Source organism: Microplitis demolitor, chromosome 2 (genome assembly GCF_026212275.2).
Source record: "Microplitis demolitor isolate Queensland-Clemson2020A chromosome 2, iyMicDemo2.1a, whole genome shotgun sequence".
Taxonomy (NCBI): domain Eukaryota; kingdom Metazoa; phylum Arthropoda; class Insecta; order Hymenoptera; family Braconidae; genus Microplitis; species Microplitis demolitor.
This window is the reverse complement of record NC_068546.1, coordinates 6,595,757-6,623,680: the sequence shown is the minus strand read 5'-3', so window position 1 is coordinate 6,623,680 and position 27,924 is coordinate 6,595,757. Positions and strand designations below refer to the sequence as shown.

The 27,924-nt window shown below is 29.5% G+C and overlaps 3 protein-coding genes across 5 annotated transcripts; 2 read left to right on the top strand and 1 right to left on the bottom strand.

Moving 5' to 3' along the window:
* The first annotated feature begins 16 nt into the window (after window positions 1–16).
* On the top strand, window positions 17–5,915 carry LOC103573064 ((Lyso)-N-acylphosphatidylethanolamine lipase). 2 transcript variants are annotated; one of them, XM_008551922.3, is made up of 7 exons: window positions 17–591; window positions 3,017–3,093; window positions 3,624–3,830; window positions 3,957–4,286; window positions 4,362–4,479; window positions 4,761–4,947; window positions 5,490–5,915. In XM_008551922.3, the coding sequence occupies exons 1-7, from the start codon at window positions 554–556 to the stop codon at window positions 5,763–5,765; spliced, it is 1,233 nt and encodes a 410-aa protein (XP_008550144.1). In that variant the 5' UTR covers window positions 17–553; the 3' UTR covers window positions 5,766–5,915. The 2 variants fall into 2 exon arrangements, with proteins under 2 accessions (XP_008550144.1, XP_008550145.1); XM_008551923.3 differs by lacking the exon at window positions 17–591 and adding an exon at window positions 805–902.
* Window positions 5,647–14,103, bottom strand: LOC103573065 (uncharacterized). 2 transcript variants are annotated; one of them, XM_008551924.3, is made up of 4 exons: window positions 13,308–14,103; window positions 10,365–11,016; window positions 9,535–9,856; window positions 5,647–5,736 (listed from the first exon to the last, which is right to left on the bottom strand). In XM_008551924.3, exons 1-3 carry the CDS (start codon window positions 13,457–13,459, stop codon window positions 9,539–9,541), a joined length of 1,122 nt encoding a protein of 373 aa, XP_008550146.1. In that variant the 5' UTR covers window positions 13,460–14,103; the 3' UTR covers window positions 5,647–5,736; window positions 9,535–9,538. The 2 variants fall into 2 exon arrangements, with proteins under 2 accessions (XP_008550146.1, XP_053599151.1); XM_053743176.1 differs by lacking the exon at window positions 13,308–14,103 and adding an exon at window positions 11,932–12,155.
* Window positions 14,104–23,616: 9,513 nt separating this feature from the next.
* LOC103573063 (calcium and integrin-binding protein 1) lies at window positions 23,617–26,756 on the top strand. The gene is made up of 5 exons (XM_008551920.1): window positions 23,617–23,934; window positions 25,929–25,963; window positions 26,027–26,274; window positions 26,352–26,550; window positions 26,636–26,756. Exons 1-5 carry the CDS (start codon window positions 23,884–23,886, stop codon window positions 26,655–26,657), a joined length of 555 nt encoding a protein of 184 aa, XP_008550142.1. The 5' UTR covers window positions 23,617–23,883; the 3' UTR covers window positions 26,658–26,756.
* The last annotated feature ends 1,168 nt before the right edge of the window (window positions 26,757–27,924 follow it).

The following is a 27,924-nucleotide window of genomic DNA, read 5'->3' as shown; positions in this document are numbered from 1 at the left end:
AGGATCATCTCTTATGGCAGTTCAAGGTCATTGAATATTTTTAAAAAGTGGGGGCACTGACTGAAAATGCGCTTAAATGTAAATAGTAAATGCATTAAGCCGCGTCGGCTTTTTGACAATAGAGCGCACTTGATGTTTACGCACTAAAGGCTGGAAGTGTGCAAAAAGTATTTGTATTTCTTTAGATAAATTGACACTAATTTTGTATTTTAAATGTAAATGTTGATGCGAGTGTAAACAGACAAAAACAGAATAACGCAACCTCTCTTTTCTCGTATGGTTATACTATATATTGCAATCAGCTGATTCTCCCATTTCTCCTATCATACAGTCTCATTGTATTGACGTCGTCATTGAAATGAATGGACTTGTCACAAAGTCGATTGGAGTCGATTAGCAGTCTGTGCCTGTATTTAGAAAATAGATAAGACAGTATGTTATGATGTATAGCGTATCAGTTATAAAACAGTTTATTGTGCATAATTGAGTTGATGTATCTAACAATAAGTGAAAATATAATTACTATAATATATGTTTACCATTATCTGAACTAATGGCAGACAATGAGTTAATAGAAGCTAATCCTCGAAGGTCAGTTGTATTTTTAATTTTTATAATTTAATATTAATAATATTAATTAATTTTATTTCATATTTAATAAATTGGTTAAGTTATTTTGTATATTTATAACGTCAATTATATTGTTATCATTGAATTTCAAGTACTATAATATTCAACGCACTTTAATTCCTTCTATTTTTCAATGTTACTATTTTTGAGTCTGGCAGTTTACGTATTACAAGGAAATGTTGCACCATTTGACGTAATTTAAATAAGTTATTTTTTTTTAGAGCACTTACTTTATATCATTATCTTTTTTGTTTAATACTCAGTAAATAAGTGTAAGTAATATATTTATGCAAATTTATTCTAGTAATAGATTCAATTGCATTCATTATTTTTATTCTCTTAAGATTAAATAACAAGATTAAATGTCAAAAAAAATTTCATAGTTCTTGATATGACACAAAGCTATTCGGAGCTTCAGATGATTTTAAATTACAACAATGATATCTTAGTTACAAAGCCTTTGTTTTTCTCACTATATTTTTAAATTGTGTACTGATACATTTTCCTTATTTTATTATTATTATTTTCTTAATAAATATGTGCAGTTTGCTTTATCAAACTTTATTACGTAGTGTGTTAATTTTAAGTTAACTTTCATGTATTATTCCTTAGTTTAAAATACTGTTTAGTACTTTTATTTTAGATTTATCTATCATGCTTAACCATCATACATTACTGTTTATAAATGTAATATAAGTATTTCTAAACCTTCACAGCCCTTATTCTTATTATTATTTTGCATCGTCGTTACTCCACTTGCGCTTGTTTTTCTTACATGTTCCTCTATTTTCTTAAGCAGTATGGAGATCCTTTTACAGGGGGACTTCTTAGGAGCTGTCTGCAGCAGAGTTTGAGATCAGCTTCAAACTTTCCGCCGATTATTTCTTTCAGTACTGTGTTGGTTTTGTCATTACAGTTTATGTCCTTTCTGATATACTAGCAAACGTTCGATGGTTTCTGGTTCTCCATAACAGAGTTCATAATTCATGGTGACCATAGATTTTTGAAACTGAAATTCCCTGATTTTTCCAGGTATTCCAGTCAAATATTAAAAAATTTCCTGACCATGTGTAGGATTATTAAATCATTGGAAATATTTATTTAATTCAATATAAAATGTGATAAGTCAATTCAATAATCAATAATTTTCGTTAAGACGCGTTTTTATTTGTTTCTCTATTCGCACTCAACTGGATAAACGGTATTATCTTTGTTGCACTTGTACAGTAAATGGGAACTTTGTCTAAGCTTTTCTCGTAAACAAATGGAAGTTATCAAAAAATTGAAGTGTACTTCGCTAGTTCATAGAGTAAAGCATCGGGTCTGTCTGTTTATTTTGCGTTTAGAGCTTTTATTTCAAAGAATAGCTTGGACAAAATTATCTGAATACCGTTCTTAAATGAAACTTTATTTTATTATTTGTCAATGATCATAGGTTTTTTTTATTTATTAAATGAATAATTTTTCATTTTTGATTTTAAATCTATGTTTTTATATAACTTACTCTATAATAAAATATAAATAAACTTTTCAATTTCACTAGAATAAATTTCATAAATAAAAACGTTTTATAGAATATTAATAAAATATTAATCAAGTACGCTAATAATAAATATAGTGAAACTTATGAGTTCAATACTTTTGTATACTTTTAATGTTTTTGGTTTTCTAACTTGTCAATATGCATGTTAATAGCTTGAAGATCTGACGATTGTTTTCTTCTAAAACTTTTTTTTCTAACAGCTTTTTCAATTCTAACTGCTTCATCTTTCGCTATTAGAATCAATTTCTACTATTTTTTTTTTTCAAGCCGGTATTACAATCGCATTCGCGCCGCTTTTTAAACAGTTTTGACAGAAAAAAAAAGTTTATCGGATTTTTTCAGTAAAAAACAAAAGAAAGTAAAAATTTTTTCAGCTTTGTGACAAAATTCCCTCACTTTTCCAGTATATTTATAATTCCCCGACATTTCCAGATTTATTAGGTTTTCCAGAAATGTGGCCACCATGAATTCATCATCCTATTGCCGTATCCATTTCTTTTGTGTTTTCCAATACTGCGACTTCCTTATTTCTCGTTCGTCTGAAACTCCTGTACATTGCTGAGGTGTATTGGGCCTTGTTTCAGTCGTTCTACTAATTGCTTGGGTTCTTTTCCTGCCATATTAACTCTGGTATATCCTTGCAGTTCATCGTCTCTACAGCTGTCATAAATTAAACCCGTTTATTCAAAATAAAAATCTGACATACTGATCCAACTAACGTGAATCTTATTGTTCTATCAGTCTTGTTTGGAGCTTACTGAAAGAACCATGAATTAATCACACGTTTTAATTCATTTTTTATTATTTCATTGATATTTATGATTATCATATACGTATTTTTAGTTGGATCTGGAATTGGTTCAGCTGGTCTGGGAATTCTACAGCAATGCTGAGAGCAGCTGAAAAGAAAATACTTTCACGTAAGTTAATTAGACTTAATATGTCACTACAAATTTACAGCGAATAGTATAACGAGAATGCAAGTATTTTTAAAAAATTTACCAACATTTTCTCGCGGATGATTTATCCAGTAATAATATTAATAATAATTTACCAATAATACCATATTAGGATCAATCGGCCAAATAGTTTTGAAGTCGTAAAAAAAGTATATTATTTTCAAAACAAATTTTTTCTGGATTAAATATATTTCTGTTTTTTTTATCGATTTCTTCAGAAGTTATAGATTTTTGAACTTAATTTTTTTGTAAAATTGTTAACATTTAGCTGGGGTACAGTTATCACTCGAAAATCCTGTAAATCATAATTAGCACGCTGACATTTATATAATATTCAATAAAGTTATCTTTCAAAGACAAATATATTTTTAGGATAAAAATTTTTTAAATAATTTGTTTAATGACTGCCAACTTTTTGCACGTACTTCTGGACTGTACTTTTTGTCACGAATGTTACAAATAAATTACCTTAAATTGAATTAATTTTTCAGATTTGAAAAGTGCTTATCGGGGATTATACGTCGATATAGGAGCTTGTGTTGGTACATCAGATAAAATTTGGACGATTTCATTGAATGAAAAATCTCCTAAAACACCTATCGTACTTCTCCATGGACTAGGAGCTGGAGTAGCATTATGGTGCCTTAATCTTGATAGTCTGTCACAAGAAAGACCAGTTTATGCAATAGATCTCTTAGGTATATTTACAATTATTATCTACGATACTTGAAATCACTTAAATATATAAAAATTGCGAAAAAAATAAATATTTTTTATCTTTTAATTGTATAAATAAATTGATAATTTTTAATCTTGAATTCTAGGATTTGGCAGAAGTAGTAGACCAAATTTTAGTAACGATGCTCAAAAATCTGAAGCTCAGCTTATACGTTCCGTTGAAGAATGGAGAAGAGAAATGGAGTTAGACAAATTTGTTTTATTGGGACATTCTATGGGAGGTTTTCTTGCGGCTTCATACGCAATACAATACCCCAATCGAGTACAGCATCTTATTCTTGCCGATCCCTGGGGATTCCCAGAAAAACCAGCGGATGCAAATACGAGATATAATATACCTTTATGGGTGAAAGCTATCGCTTTTATGGTACAACCACTTAATCCTCTTTGGGCAGTACGGGTTGCTGGTCCTTTTGGTGAAAATTTGTAATTTTATTTATTATATTTTTATCATTATTAATATTTAATAAATTTTTTCACTGAAATTAAAGGTCAGTGGCTTATAGAAACTACGCGACCGGATATTGTAAAGAAATATGTGCCAGTTCTTAAAGATGACGCGAATATAATTTTCCAGTATCTCCATCAATGTAATACTCAAACTCCCTCGTAAGCTAATTTTAATTCAAAATCAAATATACACTGTAAAAAATTTTCGGAGTGAACGCGGATTAAATCCGCGCAGAGTTAATGCGGATCGGATGACTATTTATTTATTTAATCTTGCCAGAGTGAAATTGAATCCAAAAGGAAGTTTATTTTAATGTTAAAACTCCGAATCGGAGTGAATCCGGATTTAAATAAAATTCGTAATCACTCCCGATTTTGTACAGTGTAGGAAAGTTCAAAATTTATTCATTTAATTAAATTTAATTTATGATTTAAAATAGTGGAGAAAGTGCATTTCATGCTATGATGGAAGGCTTTGGTTGGGCAAAAAATCCAATGATTAATCGAATTGATCAAATAGATGATGAAGTACCAATTACAATGATTTATGGCAGCCGGTCGTGGGTCGATAACTCTGCAGGAGAAACAATTAAGCAAAAACGAGCTAATTCTTATGTTAATATTCAGGTAAAAAAATCATAATTAATAACCAAGTTATCTAGCTATTAACTCTATTTAAGAGCATTCTCAAACAGTGCCTCCCATTTTAAAAAAAAATATACATTGACTCAAATGTCATAACCGCATTTAAATTTTATTAATTAATTAAAAACGAATTAAAAATCTTAATTGAAAAAAAGACAACGTAGTAGTAATTTCGCCGAGTTTTTAATTGAAATAAAATAGGAAAATCAATACAACTCGGCCCTTTCACCGAAACCAACAATTGCATGTCGTATTTATACTAAAAAAAGATGACTTTGAGACAAAAAAAAATTTGTCTTGTCCTTTTAAAGACATTTTAAAGCTGACTCTGTGGTACTCGGGTAAAAATAAAAAGTTGAAAAGTTCAATTTTTTTTTTACGCATAAAGTGTAAACATTATTTTTATTACACAGTACTGTCCAAATAACTTTAAGTATACACAAATGTTCTCAGCAATAAATTTAAATCTTGTTAAATGTTACAATAATTTTATTTAAAAAACTAAATAAAGTGTTTATTTACAGGTCATATCAGGAGCTGGTCACCATGTTTATGCCGACAAAAGTGAAATTTTTAACAAACATGTTCTTGAAGCTTGTGCTTTGAGTGATAGTTTTCCTAAACTTACTTCAAAACACGTCAAACAAACTTCCAGAATTTTACCTCGTAAGCTTCCTCCATTACCAATTGACTCGACAGATTCAAAATCAGAAAATGAAGATGATAGTCAGGAAGAAACATTCCCCGAAGAAACGCCAACTGATATGGAACCTAAGACATTGCAATCGAAATCAACTTAATTTGAAAAATATTTTAATAGGATAAAATTATTTAAATCAATTAATAATATTTCGGATTATATTTATAATAGCTCACTATTAAATAAAATATAAATATTTCTCTACACGTGGTGAGATTTTAAGGTGAATAATTATTTTGTGTTAATTGTGTATCATTGTTATTTATTTTATTTCCCAACAAATATTAAATGTCAACACTATTTTAAAATTATACAACGTAGTATATTCTATTTACTAATGAATAGAATGAAAGTTATGTATTGACAAATCAATTTTTATAAGTATTGTTTAAAAATTTAAGACAAGTTAATATTTATAGGATTCAATAGAATTTCAGAACAATGAAATTCACTCCAGAAAAGTTTATTTTAATATCAAACTCCGGATCAAAGTAAATGCAGGTTGAAATAAAATGCACATTACTCTAAAATCACTTCATGGAAAAAAACTCCCTATTCATTCCGTAAGTGAAGTATGTTTTTTTTTTTAATTCCTGAACTCCGAAAAGCGGAATGAATTCGGGTTGAGATAAATATCAACATCTCTCCCGATTTTACACAGTATATAAAGTCTTCTTTTTTTTTTTTCTTTACCATTAATTTAGATTATTTAACAAATGAATTTAATCGTATATTTTAGTAACCGTAAACTGTTATTTATTTCTATGTTTTTTTTTTTTTTTTTTTTTTTTTTTTTTTCATAAATTAAGAAAATTGTTTTGTTTAGAAATAAAAATTAAAAAAAAAATGAACGAAACCAAACAAAAACACTAAAAACTTAATTTTTACAGTTTTTATTATTTTTTATAATAATTTTTTTTTATTTTCAAATTCGTTTCTGAATAGTAACGCTTATAGTCAAATATATACATATATATATATCATACTTACTTTTTATTTATATCACTTCAATAAAATAATAATAAGATAAATGTCCCAATACCGGAACGACGAAGGGTATATGGCTGATTTTTATCGTTTTAAAAATATTCAAATAAATTATAAACCAAAATAATTTATTACATCATATAGAATAGACATTTACCAATTCAAAAATAATCAAATTAGTTCATTTTTCTTAAATTTAATATAAAAAAAAAAAATTTTTTCTATGACACCCAAAAGGACCAATTCCGGAACGCTGAAATAGCCTTGTCCCAATACGGGAATTCAGTTGTCCTAATATCGGAACATAATCGTAAACAGAATAAGTTATTTTTTGCATTTATTCATGGTGAAAATATTAATGATTATTAAATAATATTAATGTAAAACGAGTATGAATGTAGCAGACATCAGAGAACTTTAAAATTATAAATAAATAAGATAAATAATTAAAAAAACAATATTTACAAAAAAAGCACTATTAATTTCAAAATTTTTTGAATTTGCATTTTTTAAGATTTTATATTATTAATTATTTACTCGATTTATTAATAATTTTAAATTTGTCTGATGTCTGCTGTATCACACCCATAATGTAAAATGTATTTAAAATTTAAAAATGATTGAATATTCAATGAAAATAAATATTTTGAACTAAAGAATAGAAACAAAATAAATCATTTGAGGTTTTACTAGAAAAATAATTAAAAAAAAAAAACTAAAAACAAAAATTTATTTTTTATGATTTAAATTAGAGTTTATCTATACTTAATCTATTTTTTATAACAATCATACATACTGTATTAAATATTAGGGCTCCAGTAATAATTAATATTGTACTTGATTTAGCCAGTCAATAAAACTCACCGTTAATGTCTATCGATAACATTAATATGATTGGCTGTTCCGGTACTGGGCACAGGTTCAGTTTGGTGTACCAATAGACGAACAGTAAAATTAATATAATAATACTATTTTTTTCATATTTTTAATATGTTTTTGGATTTTATGTCATTCAAGATGCATATACAAAAAAAAAATTATTGAAAAGTAATTCTATGCATTTTCTATAAGCTTAAGACCATTGACTGATTTCTTAGCACAACCATTAAGAGACATGAAAAAGCCATGAATCCGAGACTATTGCTCTAATTAACATTTTTTTTTTTTCATATTTAAAATATTTTCTAAAATCTATTTTATATCTTATTTTTTAACTGAAAGATTAAGGTTTCAAATAAAGAAAGTTTTATTTAGTTTCATCGCGTACGAGTTGAAATATAATATAATGATTATCAAATCGTTCCGGTATTGGGTCTTGTTCCGGTATTGGGACATTTACCTTACGTGGTGATAAAATAAACATATGTTTTATGGTATCTAAAATAAGTTGTTTAGTTAAAAAATAACTTCACTGATTTTATTTCCCATTGAATTGATTAAGAAATTTAATTCTGTTTGTTTTAGCGCAGCTTCTAGTCCAAGCCAGATACAATAACGTAACGACATTCCATCTTTAGCATGTAGAGCTGCAAAGTTATCTATTCAAATATATACCCCTCAACCCTTAAGAGACATAAAAAAGTTGTGTAGAATACACTCACGGATAGTTTACACCCGATAACGCTTTCCAGTATAAATTTCGTGGTCGAATTGATCAAATTCAATTAATTTTTTGTTTTCAATCGATAAAAAATTTTTTCAAGAATATACGTTCCGAAATAGCGCACATTTAATGAAAAGACCCGGATGATTTTAACCCAGTGTATCTCTTATTAGTTCATTTTAAATTTTATTTCCGATATGAAGTATTCTGTGTCATCAAATGTAATTTATTTTTTTCTTTACAATGAAAAAAAAAAAAAATCGAAAACAGAATAATCAAATGTTTGAAATTCTCTTTTGTTTGCTTGAGAAAAAAAGAGCCATCCGGCCTTACCCGGAATGGAAAGGTAGATTTCTTATGTAAATACAATAAAGCTACAATAGTGTAATTAATACTTATTTTATAAACTTAAATATGAATTTCAAGGAGATGAGCTATGCCTTATCAATTAAAAGTTATTAGAAGACTAATGCAAAAATAAGCTTTTTTTATTTTTTTTGAAATTTTCAATATCATCAAATTGTTAGAAAAGATGTTTCATAAAATCAAATATTATAGTGAAAAGAAAAGCTAATCGTTCAAATTTTGAGATACTTTTTACAGAATTGAGTTATCATTTTCGGTCCAAAAGTAATTTTAGGATAAAGCCAGGAAATTCATTTTTATGAAAATCAAAAAAAATTTCAAAAACCAACAACTTCCAAACTAATCGACCGATTGGGCTCATCTTCGAACTTGATCAAGGCCATCGTCCAATAAGTAAGTGCATAAAATTTCATTGAGATTCGTTAAGAATTACGGGCGCTATCGTGATGACAAGGTGCGTTATATTGTATATATATATATATATAAACTTTTGAGCGGATGGTATTTTTTGACTCTACGAGGTAAAATAAGACATATGGTGACAAAATTCTGTGATAATTCGATCATGAGACCCATTGCAATAAGCCGATTTCTAAAGAAATCTACCTAAAAAATCACTTCCGGCGACATTTTTTAAATATAAAATGCAATAGCGAATATATAATGACAGATTTGCCTGAATACGCTATTTTGTAAAGAATTCAATGCTGTGTAGAAATGTATGATGAATACTGACAATGAACGACAAAAACTAATTTTTGTATATCAAATAGTAAATTTTATAAAACTCTGATCAGCCTCTTGAAATTTAAATTGAGGACCATAAATCAGAGGAATACTGTTGCGTAACTGCAGTTTAATATATGAATATATACAATAATTTTAATACTATAACCTAAAAGGAAATACTTACATAATTACTGTAGATCTTTTTCATTTATGTCATTAAATTGATCAAAATCAAATTCTTCATCATAGTCGTCTAGCTCGTCCTCAATTTTTTCTTGAGTATCCAAATTGTCTTCGTACAAATTTTGCATTTCGTATTTTCTTTGACGTTTTGCTTCAATCTGTCTTTTTAATAAGAAATCATCGAAAGCTTGATTTTCTTCTTCTGTTCGTAGTGCATTGATACTTGACGGATCGAACATTTTTAATGTTTGAGATGTGTTAATTGATACATTGTCTAGCCTATTTTTCAATGCCTCTTTACTTTTATAAAGCGATTGTTTTATCTAAACATATAAAAAAAAAAAATATTACCCATAATTAAGATCCAATAGAACAAAATTCTTTGCTACTTCAATTACAATTTGTCTCTAGCAATTTTGTTCAAGATGATGGCATAGCCATTAAATTTAAATCGAATATAAACAAAAACTTTTATAATTATTCTTTAATTAATTCATATATTATATAATATTAAGAATATAAAAAATGGTTCCCAGGGCTCAAGGGGCTGGCCCGCAGGGTCTACCGATAAACAGATCTTTTTTCAGATTTTAGCCCTTAAAAAAAAATCTAAAAATTATCAGACGTCGGCTAATTTCAGTATCAAAACACGTTCATATTAAATTCCAGCGCATACTTTTTTTTTTATAAACAATGAGCAAAAATGTAATTTGAATTTATAAAAATTCGTCTAAAAGAACCTTTTGAAACATTCACATTTTTAGGATTGACTAGTTTAATTTATTTATTTTTTTTTTTTCTAACAGAAAAAATTGAATTTCAGATACTTACTTGGGTCATTATCAATCCTCGATTTAAACCTAATACATCTTGTCGCATAGGTGGTAAGTTTACATTATATATTTCTCCATCGTCAGTTTCATCAATATAATCATTATCATCTTCAACAGTTATATTATTAGAAGAATCACTTGATTTAATTTGCTCGCGAACCTCCTGAGGTAATCTTGTAAACAAGCACAGCTCAGGTTTAGGAGGTATACGCACAGTTGGTACATAATCTTCTCCATAATCAGCAGTTTCAAATGTTTTCTCAAGACTAGCTAAGCTTGCCGATTGTTTATCTTTTACAAATATTATTGGAGGAACGACACCAATAATTTTCAATTGAGACAATTCGTGTCGTAATTTAAAGGCAGTTTGATGAAGTATATCAGAGATTTGATCTAAATTTTTGGTATTGGAAGAAAACCACATAACTCTTACTAGTTTGAAGTCATTGGATAGCTTGACTCGAGAAATTTCAATTCCAAGTCCTGCTACATCAGCTGATACTTCACCAGTTGTCATTATGTCTGTTACGTATTTCATGAAAAGTTTATTTAATACTGTAACTCTACGAGTTACAAGTGGACTTACTAGTTTCTGAGGACTAGATGGAAGTGTTGGAGACATTTTTTCGTTTTGATCAGGATACCATTTCCTAAAAATTTATAAATAACTAATAAAATTTTATATAACTTGGATTACCGATTCAATTTTTTTTAACGCCGGATATGAGAGATCAAAAACCCGGAAAATTTTTTTAAAAACTCGGACAGGTGAAAATTTTTCAAATCGCAGTAAAATGTATAAATGTATATGGATTTTTTTCTTATTATTATAAAATCAAATTATACTTTTTTATGGAAATGAAGGACATTTTTTGTTTTTATTAAAATCAATTACTTTGAATAATTATGAGTAACTTTTGGTAAATTAAATGAGTAAATTAAAAATCGTTTCATGTGAATAGTAAAGCTTAGGGGTTTAAGAATTTTTTTATCATTTTGTATTTGAAAGTTTGCCGTTAAAAAAACTGGACAAGATAAACTTAAATATTTATGAGTGTATATATAGCTGACAAGTGGCAATTTTTAAAATTTTTGAATAAATAAATAAATGAAATGTAAATAGGAAAACAATTAAAAAATGTATATTTAGATCAATAAAAAATCAGTACGGGCATTTTTTTGAATTTCACTACCTATATTATTAAGATAATAAGGAAAATTTTGTTCCAGCCATATCTATATGATAAAATAACTTAATGTTATTAAATTTGGTATCGTTAGAAAGAACTTGACTTGAATTTGTGCCTTTTCATGGTTTAGACTCTTTTTTTATTGCCAAGTATCGAGATAAATAAATTTATCTATATCATTCGAATTACATTTAAATTACGCGGGAAAAAAGGACGATTATATTCATTTTCGTTAAATGAATTAATATTTTAATTATTCTGCCACAGAATATGACTGAATATATAACTGTTATATATATAATTAAGAGAAACAAGAAAAATTTAGATATTAGTGAAGAAAGTATATATTAGACGATTAATAAAAAAAAATTTAACCGTGTTTCGAATTTTATTTTCAAGAATTCCATGATTATACAATCCCTGATTAAGAAAAATGATTTACTTCATGCTAAGTGTGTATATATATATTAGGGTGGCCCAAAAAAACCGACTATTTTTATTTTCGAATCTCTTATGAAAATTTGTTGGTTTACGATGTTTTAAGAAGCCTCTCCAAAAATCAGCTCGATAAAAAATTTTCAAGAGGTCGCTCACAAATTTTGAAAATATCAAAAATGATTGAAATTCGAATTTTTGATTTCTAATTTTTTTCTTTCTCATTACAGCAATAGTCTATATTTATGAAATCATGACTACGCTGAAAATATAAGCCTAAAATTTAAATATTTAAACTTCGCTCAAGAATTTTGAATATTCCGAGTGCTGTCTTTTGAACGTTTTCGAGCGACCCTTGAATATTGATAATAAAGCTTCTCGATTTTTTCGCCATCAATTTGCATCACAATGAATGAAAATATAACCGGAGAAATAGAAATAATAAGTTATTTACATACTGTTTTATTTTTTAATTCAATTTTTAGGTTTTTTCGCTTATTCAAAACTTGCCAAATTTTATTGTTTAAGACTGTCCTGTATATTTTTGGTTATGCAAAAGTTATATTTAGTGAAATGACAATAATTAAGTTATAAGAACATACAAAAACTAATTCAAAATATTTGTCACATATTATCAGTTAATATTCCGAATTCTTGAGCTCTGGTTGAATATTTAAATTTTGGGCTTAAATTTTCAGCATAGACATGATTTCACAAGTATAAACTACTGCTGGGACGAGAAAGAAAAAAATTTGAAAGAAAAAATTCAAATTTCGATCATTTTTTATATTTTCAAAATTCGTGAGCGACCTCTTGAAAGTTTTTTATCGAGCTGATTTTTGGAGAGGCTTCTTAAAACATCGTAAACCAACAAATTTTCATAAGAGAATCTAAAAAAAATAGTCGGTTTTTTTGGGCCACCTTAAACTATATATCAGTCGATTCAAATTCTTTTAAATCATTTCAAATTGCTTTGAATCGTTTCAAATAATTTTTTTTAATCAGGAATCACTGAAGTCAATAAATTTCCGAATTAATGATGAGATTTATCTCATTAAATTTCAATGATAATAGACATAAACAAAAGATTCTAAAATTAATTTTAGAGTATAGGTTTTAATAAACAGTTAAATTCAGATCATATTTTATAAATTTGGTATAGTAATCCTCGGACAGTCACATAGTGACTACAGGTTGCTCATTTTAATTTATTTAAAATTTATAAATTGTATCATGTCTGCAATATTCACACTCATAAATATTAAAATTTTCTTTTGATATTGATAAATAAATATATGTCATATTATTTAACTTACTTTTTTGGTAACTCAGTATACATTATTTTATTCATAAATTTACCTTGTCTGCGAAAGGTAAATTTTGTTTTATTATTATTTACAGGAGTTGAACAAATGTATCGATTAACACAATAACTCATTCGAGTAATATTTCTATATATTAATGGCATTTTTAATGAAAATTTTCAATAGAAATGACAATACTTTTAGCGTCGAATAAATATTTTTAAATATTTAAAACACAATATATTCAATTAAAATAATGTAACAACAACAAGTATATTTAATTTTCTTCTAATCTTTTATTATGAGATATTTTAAAGGTTAAGGTAATGTTACTTTAGGTTATTGAAAACTGAAGAGTATGAAGATTTTTACTAAATCAAATTCTTATTAAATCTTAATTTATTTATAATTTAACACTTAAATTATTTGTTATATTCACTATCATATCTTTGAAATCAATCATTTTTGATCAAAATATAAAACCGTACTATGAAATTAAAATGATTATTTTTATAACATAAAAATAAATCTTAATTTTTGGCGCCGATAAGACACCTTGCGGGATACTTCGATACTACAGTTTAGGGGTGTTGTGTAGCCAACAGGTTACAAAGCGCTCTCTATGACCAGGAAGTGGCTATAGGAAGGCACATATTGGTAGGATTTTAATGCGGTATGATCAGCAAATGGTAAAAAAGTTAGGGTGGACTTGTTCTTGGTAGAGTTACATTTGAGGTAGAGACTTTTACGGTAGAGATGTAAATGTGCCTAATAAATAAATGTTATTTATAAATGAAAACCATATCACAAGAACTTAACTATTATTGTTAATATATATATATATATATATTTCTATATTAAATAAAGAGTGATTCGTATAATAAATAAATTAATATAAATATTGAAATATAGCATTAGAATAATTATAATGATGTTTCACGATAAATGATAATGTCAATTGTATCGAATAACTAAATATAGAATAATTATAGAAGAATACACCTCTGATAGTCTAGAATATTTAACTGGAAGATTATATTCAAGTACAGGAAAGTAGAATATAGATAATATAAGCAATAAGAAGACGTAGGATGTGTAAAGTCAAGAACATAAGTATATAAGCTTATATTTCAAATTTGTATTAATAGAAAGTATAAATGTATAAGTTTATTAGGTAAAGAACTTATATACATATATATATATATATATATATATATATATGTATATTGTATGAGCATGAGTGTGAACATGAGAGTTATGGGGAGAAGTTGGAGAGTGGAGGTCCGAGATCTCTCTGCCGTCTGGTGTGGCTTAACTTCTCTCCGAGAACTTTTGACGAATACAACTGTTATTACTGATTAAGTTTTATCCATATTTTATAATAAAACTCAGTCTTCACATAAAAGGTATTTTATCAATTACATCTATCCTTATCCAGAACTTAATTATTTCATTCAATAATAATTATCATCATCCTCGTAGTAAACAATAAATTTATCCACTGTTTTCAAATTCAAAATTGGCCCCGCGTGACAACGAACTGCCCACTGTCCAGGAGGTGGCGTCAGCTCCAATCCTAGTAATCTCCCAGGACATAACACACCATTTTAGCATCACTCACAACGGTGTGTTATGTCCTGGGAGGTTACTAGGATCGGAGCTAACGCCACCTCCTGGACAGTGGGCAGTTCGTTGTCACGCGGGACCAAATTTTGAATTTGAAAACAGTGGATAAATTTATTGTTTACTACGATGATGATGATTATGATTGTTATTTAATGAAATAATTAAACTGTGATTAAGGATAGATGTAATTGATAAAATAACTTTTATCTGAAGACTGAATTTTATTATAAAGTATGGATAAAACTTGATCAGTAATAACAGTTGTATTCGTAAAGAGTTCTCGGAGAGAAGTGAAGTTACATCAGACGGCAGAGAGATCTCGGACCTTCACTCTTCAACTTCTCCCCACTACTCTCATGTTCACACTCATGCTTATATGTATATATTCTTATATATCTATGTTCTTTACTAAATATTATACTTATACATTTATACTTTCTACTAATTCAAATTTGGGATATAAGCTTACACATATACGTTCTTCACTTTATCCATTCTACAACTTCTTATTACTTATTCTATTTATATGTACTTAGATACAATCTTCCAGTTAAATATTCTAGGCTATCAGAGGTGTATTTCTCCATAATTATTCTATATTTAATTATTTAGTACGATTGACATTACTATTTATTGTGAAACATTATTATAATCAATATAATGCTATATTTCTATATTTTCTTTAATTTATTTATTATACGCGTCACTCTTTATTTAATATTAACAGTAATAGTTAAATTCTGGTGAGACATGGTTTTCATTAGTAAGTAACATTTATTAATTATATATTTTCTTTTCTTACTTGTTGATAGAATATGTATTTGTTTATAACCATATTGACGGTTAACTTTAGAACAAGGACCTATTCATGATTTTTATGCGTATGTTTTGTTTAGGTTTTAAGTATCGGATGACAGGAAACGTTCCAAGACCACTCAACCTGTATTTATATTTCTCTGAATACAAAATAAAGGTTTATCTATCTATTTATTTAAACTTTCTTATAATAAAAATATATAATTTAATGAGTATGTGCCACGACGATTTATCATTTAAATTATTGACTCAATATTGTTAAGACGCAATAAGTGTTGTAAGAAATTAATATATAATTTCAAATGGAATTTAAATGCGCGCTTCTTATATATCTCAAGTTTACTAATTAATTAACAGGTGGAGGCACCTGAGGCTGTTGAGGACATAACACCTCTCCCGTTAATGAAAATTCGACATATCGTTCGTCGAATTTTCGACTCGTGTGTTCATGCGTATATAATCATACACAATGATAGCTAGTAATCAATTTCAAACGAAATATGAATTTTGCGAGAGCATTATTAGCAAATAATATTATTACTGATTATTAAATCGTAGTCGCACATTTACAATAGAAAATCATTTTTTATGACTTAAATTAACAATAAGTATTAGATTAGGTTATACATAATGTTTACGTTTGGCTATAGTACACGTAAGTATAGTTTTATATAGATACTGATAGGTTTATCTATTACATACGCTTATAATGTACCGTTTTCTGTCTCCTTTTTGTGCGCAGGACTACATGTTTTCCGAGTCATTGAGATTTTTCCAATATGGTATTTATATGTTAGCAAAAATTTAATCCAGACTATGAAGCATTATACAGATCAACAAGGTTATTTAATTTTATAGAGTCTTTTGTTGATTAGTAATGAAATTTTACTAGAGTTATATTCAGGAATTCCTACTAGTTATGTTATATTATTACAGATATGCTAACTTCAGTTTATTTATATGTACGACTTTAGTACGTGATGGGGTCAATTGAATAGTTACATTTTCATTATTCCAAGTTTCGGTAACTTTATAAGGACCTGTATAGTTGGGATCGAGTTTGTTAGTTTTCGCGTCGTTCACCAAAAATACCCAATCTCCCTTCGAAAACTTTTTAGGGTTTACCCGACGGTCATAATATTCCTTTGATTTGAATTTAGCTTTGTCTAAATTTTCAGCAGCTTTCAATTGTGTTTCTCTAAGTTTTATTACTAAATCTCCCAAGTAATCTACATAGGTCGGTGAATTACTCTCGCGAATAAAACTAGATGGAATTTTGGCTATGCCCCCAAATATTAACTCGTGTGGTGTGAATCCGGTTCCCTCGTGTATTGACGTATTATAAGAGAACATCGCATATTTTAACCATGTGTCCCAATCCCGATTTTGGTCTATAAAATGCCTCAAATATTCGACTAACACTAAGTGGCTTCTTTCAAGAGAGCCGTTTGTTTGCGGGTGAAACGCAGTAGTCTTTAACTGTTTAATTTTGAACAATTTCGCTAAGTGTTTCATAACTAATCCTGTAAAATTTTTCCCTTGATCTGTTAGAATAGATTCGGGACACCCGAAGAAACAAATAAAGTTTTCCGCGAAAATCTTAGCAATGTTTTCAGCTGTTGCCTCGGCTAGAGCTATCGCGAGTGAATATTTAGTAAGACTATCCTGTATAGTTAAAACATATTTGTTACCAGAACTAGTTATGGGTAATGGGCCAACGATATCAAGAGCAATTTTTTCAAAGGCCGTTTGGGGTGTATCAGTTATAACCATCGGTTGTCTCGTTTTAATTCGCACTAACTTATTTCTCTGACATAAAATACATTGTTTTATGAATTTTTGAACATCAGTCTTCATATTTTCCCAGAAATACTGTTGCCGTATACGTCCGTACGTCTTCACGACACCCTTATGACCACCAACTGAGGACTCGTGTGTCTCCCGTATAATTTCTATTCTTCGTTCGACTGGAGGAATCTCGATTTGATTTAAGCAGAGAGTTACATGATAACCCTCGGGAAAGGTTTTTGTTAAATGTGATTTTATGTTACCCCACGGTAATTTGTCAAGTCCGTCTCCTGTTCTAGCTACTCTAACCGTTTTCACATCAAAATAGTCCATGGCTTCTTTTAATTTTGTTATTCCTATAAGAGCATCATCTAACTGTATTCTGTCCTCTGACTTTAATTTGACTATTATTGTAAATATATGAAAATTTCCTCTTTTTGAAATGATTATGTCACCTAGCTCAGGTCTGTCAGGAAGGTTATCTATATTAATAAACTCCTTATCTAGAAGTTCTTGAGTTACTTGGGTTCTCGATTTAAAATCGGCAGACCAGAAATGAGCAATATTGTCTCTCTTCATCAATATTCCATCCCTGGTCTCCGAAAATACATCGGGTATGGTTGATTTTCTGATTCTTTTTGCTGGCTGTCCAGCGTTTTCAGGGTTTCCGTCAGGTTCATCGTCTGAAGAAAAAAGATCATCATCAGAAATCGATTCAGGAAAAGCATCATCGTCATCAGGACTTGGTTCAGAAAAAGTGTCATCGTCATCAGAGGGATCGACAGGAAGGCCGGTTTCAGCTGGATATAAGGAAGCTTGGTATTCGTGACTACCAACATTTGTTGCTGACCCAGGAATATATAAGTATAAACTAGTTTCACTTCTTTTGGATGACTCTAATGTTAGTATTTTAGCATGCATTTCTATAATTTCTCTTATTTCAGACATTTCAGGCGAGGACGTCCTCTCTGGCATCTCATGCATGGGGGACTCAAACCCCCACACGACATCCGAGCTCGGTACAACAACTGCTGGGTGGTCCAACCACCCAAAAGGACAGGGCTGATAAACCCCTCTGAAGAGGGATGCCACACTCTTATCCAACAACTCGTCTCCCTGGGAAGAGAGTACTGTCCTCGTTCGAGTCTCGCTTTCCGCCTCAACGTCAGGTCGGCGAGTCGTCGGGAAGGCATCTCTATCCTTCAGATATGTGCACATCGTGCTAAGGGTGGCCATAAACTTGCTGTTTACGCCACTATATTTGGAGGGGGTTGTCCAACAACCCCAGGGAGTCGATGCCATAATTTTTTTTTCACACTCTCTTTTTTTTTTATCTTATTCTGTTTTTATCCATGCTAATACTCAACCTACTATTTCCTATGAGTTTATCCTCAAGAAGCGGTTTCCCAAGCTTTGTGTTCTAAATCAATAATATATTAAGTAATTTTATGTCAATGGGGTTTCGAGAGAGCGCATCAACATTAGCGTTCAATCGACCTTCCCTATAATTGACTTCATATTCATATTTCCGTACTTCAGCAACCGATGTAGGAGTTAAGATATAGGAATTTTTATTCTATGAGCTCACACCAATGATTTATGATCTGTGACTTTCAGGAGTTCAGGGGCAGAGTAGTAGGAAGGTATTTTCTAATGTCTTCTGGCTGAGAATTGCACCGAGGGCATAAAAAGAAGTGTTTGTTGTCGTGACGAAAAGTTTTGAAAGTGGGGGAACTGGAGAATAAATTAATATCAACTTATAATTAATATCAGAATCTATCGTGAATTAAAATTTCTCCAAATTAAGTAGTTCATCCCTATTAATAGTTATACACGGTGAGGTAATATGCTTGTTGTTGTGAGTTTTATGGAAGCGTCATTTTTGAATAAGTTTTTGTTTCATTTGGTCTTCTGTGTGGGCTGTATTGTCAGTTTGTTGGTCGTTGTATGCATTGAAATTTTGGTTTGATGTTGTGTTATTTTCTCTAACCCAAGTTAACCTATTTTTGCAGATTTGTGCGAAATGACCAGGCTTAGAACATATTGAACAAATTACGTTTATGGAGTTATTACAGTCTTTTTGTAATGTCCTCGTCCTCCACAAGAAAAACAAATAATCAAATTACGGTCAAGTCGTCTCATATTGTCATTGTTATGTGTCTGAGTTACCCGTACAGTAGCCTGGTTATTAGTTGATGATTCCTGTGGCAGTCTGTTATTGTTATGATTTCTTCTATCTCCATAATGATTGTTCGCAAATTTGATATGATTTTGGGAACTACTAATGGAATATTGGCTGGAGTAAGGATTATTACTACAGTGGGAATGTATTTTAAAAAGTGAATTTTTTTGTTCCAATTCTTTTTCTAATTCTACGGCAAGATCTACTGCTCGCGACAGAGTAAGAGGTTTTTGACTAGCAGCCCACAATCCTAACTCTCCCCTAAGACCCCGTACGAAGCTATCTCGAGCTCCTTCTTGGGTACTAGCTAATAACCCGGTTCGTATTTCACCCGAATGCTTATCCATAATTACTTCTGACGTTCCTTGAACGATTTCGTTGATTCTAGTAACGTAATCTACGATGGTTTCACCATCCTTTTAATAAATATTCGAAAGTAACGACTGCCATTGAGATAGAGTTCTACTCGGCACTAAAGCTCTTTTAAGATTTCCCAAAATCCCTTCAAATGCTAATCCCGATTGATTTGAAATATATTTGCTGGCTTTACCCAATATACGAGATTTTATCAACTGAGTTAAATACAATTTACCAGATGGATGTATTAGATTTAAGGTTTGATTACAAAGTTCAATAAAATTATTAACTGGCATATTTTCTCCATTGAATACGGGTATAAGGTTTATAGCGTCTTTGATACTCAAAAATTGGGAATTACTTGTATGAACTAGATTATTGGTAGCATAATTGTGCTCATTATTTCCGTAGCCCGCGAGTACCGGTTCAATTGGTACGCGATTCGAATTATGAACTGGAGTAGCTGGAATGCTAGGGGTTATAGAAGGAGAGATGGTGGAAAAATTGTCATTATTAGTGTTCTGAATGTCAATAGAACTAATCACCACTTCAGTGCTCGCGTCCGAAATGTGTTCGTCTGTAGTCACTAAATTAGACATTTTCGCCTCAAATCATGTTAATGCTTCTATAGTCTTGATTCTATTTGATTACTATATTTAATATATTAAGGAAATACTATATCAAATTACAGTTGAACTTTTAATTATAATTATTAAGATTATGGAATTGTAAATAATACAAAATATTATAATGTGTACTTATTTCGACTGAAACTTATGTCTGATAGCAATTTAAAAGTGTTAAATATCAAATAATCGTCAAATTTCATACATGAATAGTTATAGAATTTCCTTTAAAACAAAATGCCTTTAGTTTTGATATAAAATAATACTTCATAGAATGACTTACAGGTTGCAGAATTAATACAAATAAAATACCTTAAAAAAGAAAATAATCACTTTTCACTTTTCACTCGCGAAATTGCCCTTATTAAAATCGCACTACATAATTTCACTTCACTAATATCTTCTGTCAGCATGAAGTTTCCTCCTAGATGACCCTTCGCAGTTGAATTGACCCTCTGGAATTGGAAGATCGCCGATAAACTTACTGGAACGCCGGAACAGATGCAGAATAATACACTCGATGATGCTTTTGAATTTCAAAACGCTGATGGACCAATCAGGATTTTCCAGAACGCTGTTGAATCTCCAGATTTGCGTTGAACCCAATTGGTGTGACTATCCCACCGCTGTCACCAGTTGTTATGTCCTGGGAGGTTACTAGGATCGGAGCTAACGCCACCTCCTGGACAGTGGGCAGTTCGTTGTCACGCGGGACCAAATTTTGAATTTGAAAACAGTGGATAAATTTATTGTTTACTACGATGATGATGATTATGATTGTTATTTAATGAAATAATTAAACTGTGATTAAGGATAGATGTAATTGATAAAATAACTTTTATCTGAAGACTGAATTTTATTATAAAGTATGGATAAAACTTGATCAGTAATAACAGTTGTATTCGTAAAGAGTTCTCGGAGAGAAGTGAAGTTACATCAGACGGCAGAGAGATCTCGGACCTTCACTCTTCAACTTCTCCCCACTACTCTCATGTTCACACTCATGCTTATATGTATATATTCTTATATATCTATGTTCTTTACTAAATATTATACTTATACATTTATACTTTCTACTAATTCAAATTTGGGATATAAGCTTACACATATACGTTCTTCACTTTATCCATTCTACAACTTCTTATTACTTATTCTATTTATATGTACTTAGATACAATCTTCCAGTTAAATATTCTAGGCTATCAGAGGTGTATTTCTCCATAATTATTCTATATTTAATTATTTAGTACGATTGACATTACTATTTATTGTGAAACATTATTATAATCAATATAATGCTATATTTCTATATTTTCTTTAATTTATTTATTATACGCGTCACTCTTTATTTAATATTAACAGTAATAGTTAAATTCTGGTGAGACATGGTTTTCATTAGTAAGTAACATTTATTAATTATATATTTTCTTTTCTTACTTGTTGATAGAATATGTATTTGTTTATAACCATATTGACGGTTAACTTTAGAACAAGGACCTATTCATGATTTTTATGCGTATGTTTTGTTTAGGTTTTAAGTATCGGATGACAGGAAACGTTCCAAGACCACTCAACCTGTATTTATATTTCTCTGAATACAAAATAAAGGTTTATCTATCTATTTATTTAAACTTTCTTATAATAAAAATATATAATTTAATGAGTATGTGCCACGACGATTTATCATTTAAATTATTGACTCAATATTGTTAAGACGCAATAAGTGTTGTAAGAAATTAATATATAATTTCAAATGGAATTTAAATGCGCGCTTCTTATATATCTCAAGTTTACTAATTAATTAACAGGTGGAGGCACCTGAGGCTGTTGAGGACATAACAGGTGCTTGGAAAGGGGAACTTTTCGTCCGCGATCTGGCTGCACTGGGGTATGTCTCATCGCGATTCACCTGCCCGATCGAAATGACCGCTCGTGGAATAAAAATATAAACCCTTACGCGGGCTATTTAAATGTAATTATATTTATATATTTTAAATAAATCCTGGGGAAAATTTTGGGTTTTTCGGAACTTAAAATAACAATACATCTGGTCCATCTGGTCACTCGAGGCTCGTCTAAAATACAATTATAGATGAAAGAATTACAAAAAACCTTATGTTCGAAACCTTTGTTCGCTAGAGTTAAGAGAAAGTTGTGGAGATGTTTGTTATTCTTTTTATAAAACTTCTGTGTATTTCATATTCAAGTAGTTTTAGAAATTCAAGTATCCTGTCATAAATTTTAATAAGTAAATTCTTTAAAACTGTATGTTATATATAAAAAACTTGAATAATGGAGAGTAAGCCGATTAGAGACTGCAATAAAACTCGAGCGGCCCAAACATCGACAAGGGTGAAAGCCTTGGACCTAATGGCGGGAAATACTACATGACTCCGGATAACGTAGCAGCTGTGGAGAAGGTCGACGAAGCGGCGGAACGGCAGATTCAACTTCGGGGGGCAGAGATATTCCGTGACGTCATGAGGCCCCGACTACGTCCCAACAGCAGCCAATAGGGAAAACTTACCCCACTATGGTCTCCAAGGCTGACGCCCCTTCTAACTTAGAATAATTTTTAATAAAACTTTGTAAGTTAGAATTAGCCAGAAGCTTGAGCAAGACAGTCACCTCTTGTAATAACTCTTGAATATATTTCTACGCTATTTAATCAACCAAAATATAAGCATTTTTATATTAAAAATTCTTTCTCAATTTATAATCCTTCTACCAAAGCTGAGTATTCAAATACTCCCGGGCGAAGTAACCAAAATAGATAAATTAAATCATAGTGAATTAATTAACCATCCTCCCGTTAGGTGGAAGACATAACAGTATGTATAATTGTCTATACTGTATGCAATTCTTATGTATAGTTTGTTTTTAATTGATCAATGCTGCCAACATATTTTTTGTAAGTGGAAATTTGCACAGGTGGAACTTTGAATCACTCCTAGAAAAATTTCAAGAGCATTAAACTGGGGGTGGGGGCACTCATAAATTAATAACAACAATTCGTTTACTCGTTGTCAACGGGCGTATCATATGTCATAGAATGACAATAAAAAACACTTCATTCTATAAATACTCAAAAAATAAAAATCTATAAGTAATTGTATATTGTTACTGTATAGTAAAGGTACTAAGATTTAAGACTGAGTGTTTGTATTACTCTACATAATAGTTGAACTCAAACATGGGTGCGACTAAAAGTCAATTTTCTGAAGAAGAATTACAAGATTATCAAGTAAGTTTAATTATAGCTTTATAAATTATAAATTAAATATGAAATTTCATTCATTAATAAAATATGTGGTGTTAATTGGCTTAATTTCGTCTACTTCCCCATGGCCTTAAATTATTTTTAAGAAATATGGGCATGAACAATTTTATTGTTAATTATATTATGGAACAAAAACGGAAAAATTGAAAAAAATCTCAAATTCCCAGTAAATAGATGAAATATTCATGTTTAAACAGTTCGATAAATTTTTGTAAAAATTTTTTAATTGGAAATACTGTATTTCTTAAAGAAATTTATTTATTTTATGGAAGTACTAAAATTTGAAAAATCAAATAATGCATTCTCTGAGTGCGCATCAAATAATTAAAATTTACAAAAGATTACAATGATAATTTTTTTTATTTTTATTCAATTCAATTGCACACGTGAATCAGTTATTTTAGTATTCGCAATATTGGAACAAGAGCTTTAAACTTTTAAATTATGAAATAATTCTAACATACACCCTGGTAGAAGTTTTTCGGACTTTTCTCTGAAAACGTCTTTAGAACTCTAACAAGTCTTTAGAACTTTAGAACTGAGTTTTTCAGAGGAAATTCCGAAGAATTTCCACAAGGGCAGCCCTCGCGGTTTTGATTTACCCTGGAAACACCCCGGAAACACGATGGAACCACGGTGAATCCACGGCGGTTACACGGTGGGTTTTTTGTCATTTTATCACCGTGATTCCACGGTGGTTACACGGTGTATCTACCGTGATTCCACGTACACCGCGTAATCACCGTGGATACACTGTGGAATCTCGGTGAATACACCGTGGAATCAGGGCGGGTACACCGTGTTACCATCGTGGAAGCACCATGTAACCACCGTGTATACACGGTGATAAAATGGCACAAACCCACCCTGTAACCACCCTGGATCCACCGTGATTCCACCGTGTTTCCACTCCCAGGGTATTTCCAGGCTGATTCCAGGCTGATTTAAAACCGTCAGGGAGAGGCTGATAAAACATGAAATATAATTACTGATAGACAATGATTCATTTATCAATACAAAGAACTAAACTTTATCGCAATCATTCAAAGACTTTTATATTTATATATCACTTTTATATATCACTTTCGCATAACAACATCATTATTGTTGAAAAAATAATATATTTCATTAAAATTGCTATTGATAACAATATTGGCATCGAATCATAATAAAAATGGAAAGGTCGATTTATTATTTTACTATTAAAATTAAATTTTAAATCAATTTAAAATTATAAGAGTTATCATTTAGTCATAAAACTTTAAAAAAAATTATAACGGCACTTTCAAAAAATATTTTTAAAAAAAAACGAAAAATATTTTTAAAAAAAGCTGGAATAGATTAAGTCGACCTTTAATAAATTTTACATTATTATGTTTGCATATAAATTCATGAGCAATTAAAAAAAATATAACATTACTGTAACAAATAGTACAACAGGAAAACAAAAACGGAAAAATTGAAAAAAATCTCAAATTCCCAGTAAATAGATGAAATATTCATGTTTAAACAGTTCGATAAATTTTTGTAAAAATTTTTTAATTGGAAATACAGTATTTCTTAAAGAAATTTATAAGATACTTTCAGAGAAGTTGATCAAAATATTATTTGTCCATTATTGGGAGAGTTAACCGATAGTATAAATTCAATCTTACTATATAAGCGACAACATATAGTTACAATTGATAAAATTTAATTATGATGTATCATTCGACAGTCATTACAAGATAAAGCCGGATTTTTTTTTTTTAGTTTTCCAAACAAAAGTTAGAAAATGATTATTTTTTATCAAACTCAAATGTATTAAATATTACAATTAAATATAAAAAAAATTTTTCAATTAATTTTTAAAATATTATTAAGAAATAAAATGAAAAACTCATATCAGAATTTATTCAAAGAGTTCTTATGATCATTTCGTCACTAGTTGTTTAAAAAACCAATTTTTTTTGTTTTAGGATCTCACATATTTTACGAAAAAGGAAGTTTTATAGTAAGTATCACATCAACTTTTCTTTAAACATTTTTTTTTAATATTCAAATAACCCTTTTGTAGTGCACATCAAAAATTTAAAGCCCTTGCACCTGAAAAAGTTGGTCACAATAGAAATGCTAAACTTCCCATGTCAAAAATTCTACGATATTCCGAGTTACGAGTAAACCCATTCGGAGACAGGATTTGCAAAGTTTTTAGTTCGAGCCAAGATGGTGATTGTACTTTCGAAGATTTTTTAGATATGATGTCAGTGTTTAGTGATGCCGCTCCAAAAGCAGTCAAAGCAGAGCACGCCTTTCGTATTTTTGGTAATTATAATAAATTCCATTGTAATTGTATATTGATTTTGTTTCACTGATATTGTCATTGCTAAATTCTATTCAAGATTTTGATGGAGATGATATGCTAGGAATGGGTGACTTGCGACAAGTAATCGACAGATTAACATCCCCACAGAGACTAAGCGAAAATGATATGCAGCGTTTGCTACAATATCTTTTAGAAGAAGCTGATCTTGATGATGATGGCGCTTTAAGTTTTGCTGAATTTGAACACATCATTGAAAAAAGCAGCGATTTTTCAAAGTATATTTGATCAGTTATAATCAGTAATCTCTTTACACCTACATTTTTTGAAATAATAAATTTTGTTTTTTATTTTGTTTTTCAGAACTTTTCGAATCAGTCTATAAGATGGAAACTTATGAATTTACGTTAAGTATAATAGAAGATTGATAATTGTACATAAAATTGTAGATAATAATTCATAATACACGATTATTCTTAATTTTTCTTTTTTGTTCAAAAGTATATTATTATTGTAAATGATTCATAAATGTAAGACTGACAACCTATTAATTTTATTTATTTTTTATTTCTTTAAAATCGCTGCTTTAACTATTGTTAAAATTACTCTTTTCTTTATTCAAAGAAAAATTATTATGGATGACTATGATTGCACAACTCAAGTGTAAAACATTTAGTGTATTTTATCGTTCTTTAGTAATGGTATATTGATATAATGTAATAGTACTCGGAGAAATTATTTTTCTATGGAATATTATAGTGTCATAGTAAAGTCAGGCTATGGTGGTGTCCTGACGAAAATTGAAATAAACACATCGAAAAATTACTATTAGCATAGTAAAATTTACAATGGTTACGGTTATTTGTGATATAATTGTTGTCAATTTTACTATGGCCATAATAATTTTTCCATGTATTTAAATCAGGGTGGCCACAAACCGGGAATTATCAGGAAATTTAATACAACTGAGAAATATCATGGAAATGTCAAAGAATTCCGAGAAATATCCAGGAATTTAATCGTGGGATACAAAAATCGGGTCCGGTCTACGGACTTCAATAAATTTTTTTCGATAATTACGATATAAAAAAATTTCAAGACCAGATCAGAAAACTACACACTTGAAACTACAATTTCTTTTTTTGTTTTTGTTGTACGACCAATTTTCTTTCAAGTTACAATCTGTTGAAAATCACTTTGAGATTTAGAATTTTTGAATATCCCTTAATTTTTGTGACTTGTGTTTTTTGAATTTATTTTAATCATATTTCCTATTGAACATTTTAACTTTCATGTTTTTAACATCGAATAATAAAAAGTAGGCCATATTAATTTGTTTTATTGACCTTTTTTTTAGTTTCTCACATGACTTAATCATAAAATTTAATTATTGGCATTGAAAATATAATCAAAACTTTTAGTATATTAATGATACGAATAAAATTTCTGAATCAGGGAACATTCTGAAAAACTTTACTGGAAAACTGGTAAAAATCATTTCTTTGTGACCACTCCGTGATTTCAATTTCTGCAGGCGGCCAATATGGTTCGGCTTTACCATAACACCATATCCTTTCAAATAAAAATAATATTTTCGTGTATATTGATATAATCACGTTAAATTGTAATCACAGTTAATGTTCTTTACTTAA